The 13,147-nt window shown below is 35.9% G+C and overlaps 1 protein-coding gene across 4 annotated transcripts in view; it reads left to right on the top strand.

The window, feature by feature from the left end:
- Window positions 1-5,007: 5,007 nt before the first annotated feature.
- Window positions 5,008-13,147, top strand: part of LOC149814594 (uncharacterized) — a 172,315-nt gene continuing 164,175 nt past the window's right edge. For all 4 annotated transcript variants that reach the window (XR_016427977.1, XM_089989536.1, XM_089989535.1 and 1 more), the window contains exons 1-4: window positions 5,008-5,937; window positions 6,197-6,311; window positions 8,228-8,328; window positions 11,230-11,321. Coding sequence is in view for 3 of the 4 variants with exons in the window: in XM_089989536.1 (XP_089845662.1) it covers window positions 5,218-5,937; window positions 6,197-6,311; window positions 8,228-8,328; window positions 11,230-11,321 (1,028 nt within the window). In the remaining variant the exon portion in view is untranslated. The remainder of the gene's footprint in view (window positions 5,938-6,196; window positions 6,312-8,227; window positions 8,329-11,229; window positions 11,322-13,147) is intronic.

Below are 13,147 nucleotides of genomic sequence, written 5' to 3'. Positions count from 1 at the left end.
TATTGAAAAATTAATGGATTTTTTAATTACAAAAGATAAAAAACCCAACCGACAAGAATACCTAGAAGGCAATGAACGACGTGACCCCTCCAAGAGTAATATGATGTACATAGATTTGTAACAGATTTTATAGACTTTGTATATAAATTTTATAAGACTGTATACAAATTTTCTACGATTGTGTATACAAATTATGTAAATCTCTCTGAGTTGAAATAAAAATTCAAAAATTACCCCATCAGAGTGGGAAGGAACTTCATCCTACTCAAGAGAAGACTAGAGAGTCTAATGACAGACCTATTGACTAGTCGATCTCCCCTACCAGGCCCAAGGAAAGCGGGCAGGGCCCCTATGCCTTGTTCTTCGTATATTCCTAGCTCTCCTTTTCCTCAGGCTTTGAAAAAACTGAATGATTTTGGCAAGAAGAGGGCTAGAATGCCCTAAGCAGGAAGGCTACAGTCTCTTGTTTGATCAACCAAAGATGGAGACTAGTAGAAGAATTGATTGCATGACATCCATTCGTGGGTGAGTCAGGGCAAATTCAGTGTTTGAACTTGGGTGCACAACCTAAGTTGTTTTCTAGAATCACTCAATTGCAGAAGTCAGATGTGGAGTTCGATAAGTTTTTTATTACATCGATAAGGGCTGCTATCGACATCCAATTCCCCGCTCCCATGTTAGTAAATTACACCTTATGGCTTGCCATGATTGATTTTTTATTTAAAATCATATATATATATATATATATATATATATATATATATATATAATTTGTCATCGTCGTTGTCACTACCGATGTCGAAACTGCAGCATAACCATTAGAGTCCCTGCTATCACACGATAATGCCTCCAAGGAGTGATTTTCACCTTACAGAGCTACCAAGTGGGTCTCATCGGTGCCAGAGTTGTGATCGTTTGCTGATTCTCTAAGCGGGAAAACTATAGCCTCCTATTTGATTAGCCAGAGTTGGGGACTAGTAGAGGAATTGATTGCATGGCATCCATTCATGGGTGAGTCAAGGGAAATTTAATGTTCAGACTAGGGTGCATGACCGGATTTGTTTTCTAGAATCACCTAGTTGTAGAAGTCAGATGTGGAGTTCGATAAGTTTTTTATTATTTTGATAAGGGTTGCGACCGACATCCAGTGCCCCTCGCCCCTCCCATGTTGGTGAATTATACCTCACGGCTTGCCATGCTGGGTTTTTTATTTAAAATCATATATATATATATATATATTATTCAGTATAGCAATTTGTAGTGTCTTCCGCAAATCACTATAGCGATTTGTAGTTATTTGAGTTGCACAACACAAAAAAATAGGGTTTTGGTTTTTAGTTAAAATGGAGAATTAAATGACCATAGAAATCACTAAAATTTGACAAGAATAAACTAGACTCAATAACGAAGACACCACTTTTTACGGATTTGGAATATGACCTCCGGTTAGGGAGATATGACCCTGACAAGTTGATCTTAATTCAGGTAGCGATTTACGCCGTAAATCGTACAGTGATTTACTGAAAACACTATAAGTCACAATAGCGATTTATACATAATGATTTACTGAACAACACCACAAATCGCTATAGTGACTCATGAAATACACTAGTGTTATTCAGTAAGCCATCACGCGTAAATCGCTATTTGAATCAAGACCAACTTGTCAGGGGCGTATCTCTCTAACCGGAGATCGGATTTTCGATCCGTAAAAAGCGGCATCTTCGTTATTGAGTCTAGTTTGTTTATGCCAATTTTCAGCAATTTTTATGGTCATTTCATTCCTGTTTTTTGTCGAAAACTAAGACTCTATCACACTCTATATCGTTTGAGTTACTCAGGTTTTTAGTTCATTTTGCAAGAGTCATATCTCCCCAACGAGAGATCATTTTCCAAATCTGTACAAAGGGTTTTCTTTCTTTATTTGTCTATTTTATATCTAGAAATTTTTATAACTTTATATATTTATTTGATATTTCAAATCTGTAAAAAAATAGAACTGTTTTGTTTAATCAGGGTTAAATAAGATTAATCTATAATCAGTCCTGAATTTTAACAAATTTAAAATATTAAATATATATAAAAAGTTATAAAAATTTCTAGATATAAACTAGACACATATAGAAAGAAAATCTTTTTTACAGATTTGGAAAATGATCTCCCATTGAGGAGATATGACTCTCGCAAAATGAACTAAAAACATATGCAACTCAAATAATGCAGAATAATAGGGGTTTGGTTTTTAATCAAAATGGGAAAATAAATGACCATAAAAATTGTTGAACATTTACAGAAATAAACTAGATTCAATAAGAAAGACATCGCTTTTTACGGATTTGAAATCCGATTTCTGGTTACGGAGATATGCCTCCGACAAGTTGGTCCTAATTCAGGTAGCGATTTATGCCGTAAATCGCACAACGATTTACTGAAAATAGTATAAGTCACAATAGCGATTTACACATAATGATTTATTGACCACCACCACAAATCACTATAGTGACTCATGAAATACACTAGCGATTTGTAGTGTTATTCAGTAAGCCATCACACGTAAATCGCTATTTGAATCAAGACCAACTTGTCGGGGGCGTATCGCCCTAACCGGAGATCGGATTTCCGATCCGTAAAATGCGGCATCTTCGTTATTGAGTTTAGTTTATTTATGTCAATTTTTAGCAATTTTTATGGTCATTTTATACCTGTTTTTGGTCGAAAACTAAGACCCTGTCACACTCTATATCGTTTGAGTTACTTAGGTTTTTAGTTCTTTTTGCAAGAGTCGTATCTCTCCAACAGGAGATGATTTTCCAAATCTGTAAAAAGGGTTTTCTTTCTTTATTTTTCTATTTTATATCTGAAAAATTTTATAACTTTATATATTTATTTAATATTTTAAATCTGTAAAAAAATAGAACTGTTTTGTTTAATCATGGTTAAATAAGATTAATCTGTAACCAGTCCTGAATTTTAACAAATTTAAAATATCAAATATGTATAAAAAGTTATAAAAAATTTCAGATATAAACTAGACACATAAATAAAGAAAACCCTTTTTACAGATTTGGAAGATGATCTCTCATTGGGGAGATATGACTCTCGCGAAATGAACTAAAAACATGTGCAACTCAAATAATACAGAATAATAGGGGTCTGGTTTTTAATCAACATGGGAAAACAAATAACCATAAAAATTGCTGAAAATTGACAAAAATAAACTAGACTTAATAAAAAAGACACCGCTTTTTACGAATTTAAAATTCCTTCTTCGGTTAGGGAGATATGCCCCGACAAGTTGGTCCTAATTTAGGTAGCGATTTACGCTATAAATCGCACAACGATTTACTGAAAATACTGTAAGTCACAATAGCAATTTACACATAATGATTTACTGAACAACACCACAAATCGCTATAGTGTAGCGATTTGTAGTGTTATTCAGTAAGCCGTTACGCATAAATCGCTATTTGAATTAATACCAACTTGTCGGGGGCGTATCTCCCTAACCGAAGATCGAATTTACGATTCGTAAAAAGCGACATCTTCGTTATTGAGTCTAGTTTATTTTTATCAATTTTCAGCAATTTTTATGATAATTTCATACCTGTTTTTGGTCGAAAACTAAGACCCTGTCACACTCTATATTGTTTGAATTACTCAGGTTTTTAGTTCATTTTGCAAGAGTCATATCTCTCCAACGGGAGATCATTTTTCAAATCTGTAAAAAGGGTTTTCTTTCTTTATTTGTCTAGTTTATATCTGGAAATTTTTATAACTTTATATATTTATTTAATATTATAAATCTTTAAAAAATTGGAACTATTTTGTTTAATCATGGTTAAATAAGATTAATTTGTAACCAGTCCTAAATTTTAACAAATTTAAAATATCAAATATGTATAAAAAGTTATAAAATTTTTTAAATATAAACTAGACAAATAAAAAAAGAAAACCCTTTTTGCAGATTTGGAAAATGATCTCCCGTTGGAGAGATATGACTCTTGCAAAATGAACTAAAAACCTGTGCAACTCAAATAATGCAAAATAATTTGGGTCTGGTTTTTAATCAAAATGGGGAATGAAATGACCATAAAAATTGCTGAAAATTGTCAGAAATAAACTAGACTCAATAAGAAAGACACCGCTTTTTACGGATTTGAAATCCGATCTCTGTAACAGGTTTATTTTCTGAAATTGAACGGTAACTTTCAAAAGTCACCATCTTCAAACAAAAAAAAAAAACAGAAAAATCGTGGGAAAGGGTGTTACGAAAACCTTTAGCAAGAAACAACCGAAGGAAACATGAGCACCACGATTAAACAAAACACTATATTGCGTCGGGGGAAGCCCTCAAACCCCCTTCCTGTAAGGGCAAAATCTCTGAATCTGGCTGCACAACTTATTAAGTTGAACAGTGCTACCCACACCAGTGAGAGCCCCCAAACCCCCCTCCTGTAAGGCCAAAATCTCTGAATCAGGCTCCATAACTCATCAAGTTGAACCATGCTACAGGTCAGTCGATGCTTGATGGAGTAGTGTAGGATCGTCTGCTGGATATGCACAGAAGCAGAAAGAGAAGGGGGAGAGAGAGAGTTAATGTTCATGGCCTTCTCCAGGGGGAATTCCTTTCTCAGATAATCCTGCAGTGCAGGGACTTTCTGGATGGAAGACATGTTTGTTCTTTTTTTGAACCGTTTGTTTTCCTTTTTTTGAATGAAGATCATTTTTATCATTTTCTCAAACCATCGTTTTATGACAAGAATAGCAAGAAAGGGTACTTAAGTCTTTGAACAGCACCAGAGTCCGATACAAAGTTATGTCAACATACACGAAAATACGAGCCCCATGTGCGTAAATACCTGGCGCGCATTAGTTTCCTCGAACACAGACGTGTGAATCATCGGGGGAGAGCATACACCACGCTCCCATAAAAAACTATCATACGAAAAAGGAAAAAAAACCCTCTTGGCATCGGGAATCCCGTGCATGTTGAGGGCAGTAGCGTCATAGAGAACCGCCAAACCTATGCAGGAGGGAAATTGCAACTCTCCCGCAAGAAACCCGTTGCCTCGACCTTTTTCCTTCCCCCACGAGAGCGCGCGAGAGGGAGAAGGAGAGGGAGAAGGATGAAGGGTAGCAGCCCCTGAGATACAGCAACCTGCCGATTTCCCATTTCCTAGGTTCCTTTCTTGATCTGCAACGTCTCCCGCTGAGAAGATGGTATCGACTCCCATCCACTCCCATCGCAGCCTCCTTCTACTGAACGCAGCCCCTCCTCCCCTTCTCAAGCAATGCTTCAGCGTCGCCCCTCGCCGACCAGCATTGGCAGATCCTCTGCTTCCGTTCCCTTCTGTTGCAGTTCGCGGGAAATCTCGCTCCCTCCCTTCTGCACGCAATCTTCCCCGATCGTCGTCCCAAAGCGACCGAACGGTGTCCGCGGAGGCCATCGACGTCGACAACGACTCGTCACCGGACTCCACGGCGATCGTCGTCACCGCCACCAACCGAATCGGCCTTCTTCAGGTCATCACCCGCGTCTTCGGAGTCCTCGGCTTGACGATCGAAAGGGCGAGCGTCGATGAAATCCACAGCGATTCCGTTGTAAAGCGGTTCTGCGTGACGGATAGCCATGGAAAGAAGATCGAGGACCCCGAGAGCTTGAAGAGGATCGTGAAGGCGCTCGGGGATGCCATTCAGAACGAGCCGGTGAGGGTGACCGTGCCCCCGGTCTCGTCGGGCAGGTCCGCCAGGCAGCAGCAGCAACTGTTGAAGCTTAATTTGGGCCAGACAAGGCTGCCGAGGGCGGAATTGATGTTCGGGATGATGGATGGGTACCTCAAGAACGATCCCCTCAGCCTTCAGAAGGATATTCTAAACCATGTGGAGCACACGATTGCAAGATCGAGGTTCAGCTTTAACGACTTTGAAGCCTATCAAGTAAGCCTTTTCAATCAATGCAGATTTAGTTAATTTTAATCTCAGACTACGATTCCGCTTGTGCGCCGGTCACATCCTTTTCGCTTTTGCATTGACATGAGAATCAGCACAGATTTTGTCTCTCTGAATTTCATTCTACAGAAAAAAATTCTTTAACCAGCTTCATCTTTTCCTTGGTCTTATGCGCAATGTCTGGCGTGATCATTCAACAAAATGCAGCATTGTTTTCTTACTGTTGATGTTAAAACTTCAATTTTAGGCATTGTCGCATAGTGTGAGAGACCGGCTCATCGAGCGTTGGCACGATACTCAGCAGTACTTCAAGAGGAAAGATCCAAAGCGCGTGTACTTCCTTTCATTAGAATTTCTTATGGGTATGTCATAGCTGACTATGTGCACATTAGTATGAATTTCTGGTTATTATCAGCTTCATCTTCACATCCATGTCATGCCTTAGCTAAACTTATCATGATGATGCTCCATTCAAAGGAAAAAAATATATATTGTTTTTTGGTAGCTGATAATATAATGAAAATCTTGATTGTTCCGAAGAGGATACAAAAAACAGTTTAGTTGATGATATCAACTATTATATAATGGTTGTACAATGGATATCTGTATCCTGCCTGCCCATGTATTTGCATTAGAAGCACTATGCCATTAATTGGATCTATTCACTAGGCAATCTGACATTCTCCTAAGAGCTTTATTGCATTATTAATGTAAATTCTAGGCCTTGTATCAAAACTTGTCATTTGCTCTTGGATTAGGAATGCCAAAATCATCTACATATTTTAGGTGCACTTGTAAAATTGAGTAAAAACACATGCCGTTTGAAATTGGTATTCATGTCTGTCACAATTGGGTGAAAATATATTTTCCTTCCATTTTAAGAATCAAGCTGAGAGTTAAGACCCCCTTTGTATCATCATATCAATAAATATTTCCATTTGCATCATCACCCTCCCAATTAGGGATTCTATCCCCTACAACCTCACAAAGTTAACAAACATGTAGAAAAATGAAAAGTTGTTTGAATACATTGGAGAAATTCCAATTAAATCTGTTAAAAAATTTGTCAGTACCTTGCCTTTTCCCTTTTCTTTCACTATGGGTTGCAAAATTGCCATAATTGTCATTATAAGAGTTTTTTTCCACTCCCAAATGGGATGCAATAGCTTCAATGAGTTGATTCATGCCTTCGAGTTTTGAAGGTGTTCCTAGGTGTTGTATATCATACACTCCAACTTTTAAAAATTGCTCCTCTCTCCATCTAACTTTGATGTAATTTTCGAGGTTCTAGGTAGCGAATTAGTTTGGTCCATGAAGCAGCAGTAGGTCCTTTACCATCATTCTTTTGATTTCTCCCTCGAAACTCTTTGTTCCATCCTAAATGTCTATGCATTTATTTGCATGCATAATCTGCTGATGCTTCATCCTTTTTTTTGTTGGCATGATTTCTCATTGATCGTTGACCATATCTGTAGTCATCCATTTTTTCAAGATAGCAATATGGAGAAAACTTCAAAGCACCTCTGATCAATACAAATTATGCTCCACAAAGTCACCATTTAAGCATACCTTTCATTGATGTCCGTGCGACACAAAGTTTGTTAAACCTTCTTATTAGTGTTTAGCACACATTTGTTGCAAATCAACAATTAAGAAAATAGATGTATGTGAGTTTCATCTTGTTATTTACATAACATCTATTTGGTAATATGATCCCAATTCTTCTGCAGTGTCATGCTGTTTTACTTAGATGTAGACACAAGCGTCATTGTCAGGCACGGGTATGAAGTGTCAAACATGTTGATGCTTAAAAAAATTATACACAAACTTTATATGTGAACTTCAAACTGTGAAGAGGGAGACATTAATCATATTTAAACATGCTGATTTGTTTTGAATTTTTCACATTTCAGAGGATCCACTTTCTTTCTTAGTTATTTTCAGATTTCAGCCTCTCTAATAATTATATAATTAAGCAAGTTCATGTGCATCCAATTATCTGGAAAACAAGGATAATCATGGATAACACATTCCAGAGCACAATACACTTTTTCAGCTTATTGGGAATAAGTGGGTCCATGCAGGCAACCCCAAATGATGCTCTCTACTAATCTATATTGTTTAGAAAGAGTTCTTTAAATCCCCCAATGTAATGGGCTGTGCAAAATAAATATGACAGCTGTCTAGGTTCTTTACAATTTGTAAATATAATGCATGATTGGTACCAATATCATTTTCTTATGAGATATTTTTTTAATTTATTCTCTGGGACATTCAGGTCGCTCTTTGTCAAACAGTCTCATAAATTTGGGGATAAGAGATCAATATGCAGAAGCAGTAAGTCAACTTGGATTTGACTTTGAAGTGTTAGTGGAGCAGGTATGTAATCTTTCATCTTTTCCTTGTAGGTAGTCTTTGCTATATTGAGTTAATGTGTTCCTTGCAATAGCTGTGTAAAAAGAATTGCAAGCATCTTCCTTGTGGTAGTAGGTTCATGTAGATGGGTTTGTAAGTCCTAATGCAGTAATCATATTATAATTGGATGCTAAAATTATTCAAGTTAACATTAGAGAGTATAAGAAAAGGTATTAATAGGTATTCAAATCCTTATTTTGCAGTGCTTTCTACATCAAAGGGATGTAAAAGATACCTTTCTACATGGTGATTATTATATACTGTGAAGGAGACTCATTCAAAACAAGATATGCAATTCATTTTATGAATTAAAAGCAAGATTCTAGAGCTTGGTTTAAAATTTTCAGGCTAGATCAAATTGTGCTGTTTCATTAGAGGTCCCATTGTGCATTCTTTATTTATCAAATACTGACTCTGAGAGTCATGTAATTGTGGAATTGCAGTTTTACTTATCTATGTGGATGATATAGTTACTACAAGCTCCCTATGGGTAAAATTGTGAATATGAGTGATAATATGAAAAGCTAACTTAGTAATCAACCACATATATGCTTTTGGTTTACCACAAAAAAAATGAGGTGTGCATTTGAATTACCAATTATTTTGGGTATGAATCTGAATTATACAAAATTTTTATGTATATTTTTGTAAATACCCTTATAGTATATCAGGTCCAAAAATTATGAGGGCTTTGATGGATTTATCATGCACTAGATGCAATTTGTTTGAATAAAGATTGATAACATTGAGAATCCACTCGATTATGAAAAATGAAATTTGTGGTGTAGATATTCTCTACATCAAAGATTAAATTATGGCAGAATGCATCACTTAACCTTTCACAAAACACAGTAAATTGTACTGGAAGTGCCAAGGCTTGTTCCAAATATGCCATAGTTGTCCTTTTGGAACAAGATGGTTTGATGCCCTAGTATATCTAACGAACATAGATAACTTGCTTTGGATGAGGACTTGATGCAGAGTTGGAAGCCTTTTTAGTTTGACATTATCACTGTCTCAATTTATTCTTTTGGTAAGTAGTGCTACAGTCACATATATTGATCTCGGCTGTGTTTCAGCAAGGCAAAAGCTTTTCGCAGACCCTTACTAAGTTTTTAGAATATCAAACACATTATTATAAAGTTATAATAAGTTATGTACTTCCTTACATAACCATGAATCATACTACGATGATTCAAAATACAATACACACATTTTATGTGTATACTTTAATACACAAATCACATATAACAATATATGTAATCTGCACCGACTCTACACATCTTTTATATGTAGATCAAAGCACACAATATATGCCTACACCAGTATGTGCATATCGAACAACTAGTGCGTAAGAGTAGCATGTGCTTACTCTTACGACAATCAATCAATCATACAATTATGCAATATATCTCATTCAAGCATATATTCATATAATTATTGAATTGATGCATGCAACCATAATAATGTTCACATTGAAAAATTCATACCCACATTGAATTCAACATATAATTATGTATAAATAGAATTCAAACATGCAATCATGACTTACCTTATGCATGACCATAATTTCTTCACCTTTTAATAACATTGCTTTTGCTTTACATGCTATACTTGTGAACAATTGACATTAAATTCTATCATGCTAGCCAAGGGCACCACTCCAGGCGAGATATGGGTATTCAAGCCTCGCAAAGGGGTGTTCATTCAAACAATTTATATTTTTCATATTTTAATCTCACGGAGCACAAGAGGCCGTCACCAGAGTATAGAACACGTCGTCATGTCGTCCCTCAGATTGAAAAAAATCATAGCACACTACAATAAACGTACAACTATAGCTCAAACTCTACCATGTGTATCGGAGCAAAAGGACCCCTTAGACCGTCGTGGTAGGGTAAGGGTTCACATTTGACCCTCATTTGTTGAGAATGACTAACGGCTATGTTCGTAATTTTTCATGGGGGTCGGTGTAGCACCGACTCACATTTGACCCACTTGTTCGACCTTAATCGTACGAGCTAATGCCACCTCATTTTTCAGGCGTGATTATTAAGTGCAACTTTTTTTAGCTTTCGAGAACATTTTCTCAACTTTAAAAAGCTAAAAATATTAAAATATTTAAAACTAAAATAATGGGTTTTAAGTTTTAACATTATTAAATGTAAAGAAGCATAAACATTTTTAAAAAGATAAAGAACATGAAAAGCCAAAAAAAGTATAAATTTTAAAATATAGTGATAATGTCATACAATAATATCACAATCTTATGTGTTATTTTCTAATTGCTCATATTTTGAAATATCATGACATTTTCCCTTTTTAATTGTTGTATTTTTATTGAGACGGTATCATGTCATTTTCAAAATATCACCTTTATTTTTGACAATGTAGTTCACTACCATAAGGTCTGTGACTCTTGGCAATCTCAAATTTGAATGAAACTGAAGTAATACTATTATACAATAATGTCATGATATTATTGTGTTACTTTGAAAATTTCTTGATACTTTCCCTTTTTACTTGTTCTTTATTATTTCAAGATAATATCATGACATTTTCAAAATATCACCTATATTTTTGACAATGTATTATACTAAGTGGGTGCAACTCTTGGCCATCTCAATTTTGTTTTAAGTGGAACATGAGTTCTCAATCTGTAGCTCACTGAGATGGATTTAATTCACTGTGTTTTACTTATATCTGTTTGTGGAAGGAGAAATTACCAGTTCTCTAATCAAGAGAAAGGTTCCTCATTGTGAGCTTATATACACTTAGCTTATGCTGAAGGTCTTATGTGTTTATCGAAATGCACTGACGTATATTTCATATTTCCACATGTTTACCTTCTTATGTTAAATGCAGGAGGGAGATGCTGCGCTTGGTAATGGGGGCTTAGCTCGACTTTCAGCATGCTTAATGGATTCCTTGGCAACCTTGGACCTTCCAGCTTGGGGGTATGCCAATAGTTTTTAAAAAAAGTAATAACTATAATAAATATTTAAACCAAGTTCCAGCATCAGATGTAAAATATGTTGCTTTCTGAATCTAGCCATTTGATCCTGGCCAAGCATGAATCTCTTGCTAAATAGTAACCACTGACGTCCTCTTGTTTCTGCTTTTATTTCATGGTATCTGCAGGACTTGCTCATTGTGAAAACATGAACAATATCTAAGAAAATCTACACATTCCCTGGTAACATTTAAGAGGACAAAGACATTGTTATGGTTGAAAGCTTCCCTTCTCCATCTTTTGTAAAATAATTACTGATATCTCCTGGATTCTGTTCTGGGCCTCTCTCGTTACAAAAGCATGTCCAAGATTGAAGAAAATATATGCATTTTCTTGTGACGTTTTAATATATCCTAATAGAAAGTGGGGAGACATTAAGAGAGAGGAAAATTGTGCTATGGCTGAGACGTTTCCTTCCTCCCAAAAGTTGAGGGGATCCCACACATACCACTTGGTCACTGCCAACCACCATGAAGAAAGACTTAAGCTTGTGAATAAGAATGGATAAGAAGACTCCGGTGAAGTTCAACCTAGCAACAGGGACAAAGTCTCTAAACATTACCAATATATTTATGAGTTAAAATATTCTTGCTTCTTGAGCTAGTGTGGACTGCACTGTGTAAATCTAGTCATTTTGAACTATCCTTGGAGTTAACCATATTCTTCTCCTTTGGGGTGTCTCAGAATCATGCATCAAGCTTCTTTCTACTTAGAATGGAAACACCTCTTAAATGCATACATAATTCGATAGGTGGAGCTTGTTACAGTATATATATATACTTATTGTTTTGTGTATGTACATATATCTACATTAATATGTATATATATTTTTTGTTGTAATAAGTAAAATCCATTAGGGGTATTTTAGTAATTTCACATTATGTAATAGGCTGTGCCCATTAGGGCACAACAGTAAATTGTTTTTAGTTTTTTAGGTATTTTTTATTTTTATTGTACTTAAATGTCCTTTAGCCAAAAGCTAAACGGCATTTAAGCCTTTTTGATATAGTGGTTGGGACCTCCCCAACGACTCTATTTCTAGCAGTTGGGGAGGGTCCCAAGGTTCTCTCTCTTGCCTTTGTGTACATAAAAGGGTAGAACCCCTCTTGTATAGTTATTATGCTTGTTCTCAAGCACTCTCTCAATAGATTTTTTATATTTTTTATGTTGTCTCTCTTGCCCATAAGTGACATTGTGATTGTGATTGGATCTTGATTCTGGTCTCCATTTGTGTATGTTGTACTTGCCCATAAGAGGCACTTGTTTGTATTCATCATATTTCATTACATGGTATTAGAGCCTTGGTGCTCTTGGGTTGTAACTTGTCCATGAAGATCAAGAGAGAGGAACATCAATATGAGGAAGAGGATTGTGAGATTAGTGGAGCATTGGTCGTTGGTTGATGGTTATGCATTGGAACCATAACCGATTCTCACAAAAATGATTGTTAGAGCTGATGGTGAATCTAAGGAGGAAAGCCTTAAGGGAGTTGACAAAAAAAAGCTATGCTTGAATACAAAAAAGCCTATATGGAGTGGGAAGTTGGCCATGCCTATGTTTTTTCTTTCTTTATGGGTAGTATGCATGAGGATCCATGCTTCAATATTCTTAAATTTAAAAGAGCATATAAAGTTTGAGAATATGTTATGCAAACCTATACCCAAAAAGATGTTGCTCACAAGTGGGATCTTAAAAACAAAATGCATAGTTGCAAGGATGGAGATAAAATGGTGAGGGAATACCATAGTACCCTCAAAAGACATTGGAATC

The sequence above is a fragment of the Nuphar pumila genome, chromosome 15 (genome assembly GCF_984573655.1).
Source record: "Nuphar pumila chromosome 15, dmNupPumi1.hap1.1, whole genome shotgun sequence".
NCBI classification, from domain to species: Eukaryota; Viridiplantae; Streptophyta; class Magnoliopsida; order Nymphaeales; family Nymphaeaceae; genus Nuphar; species Nuphar pumila.
Note: the sequence above shows the minus strand (reverse complement) of the source record. Positions and strands in the feature narration are given on the sequence as shown.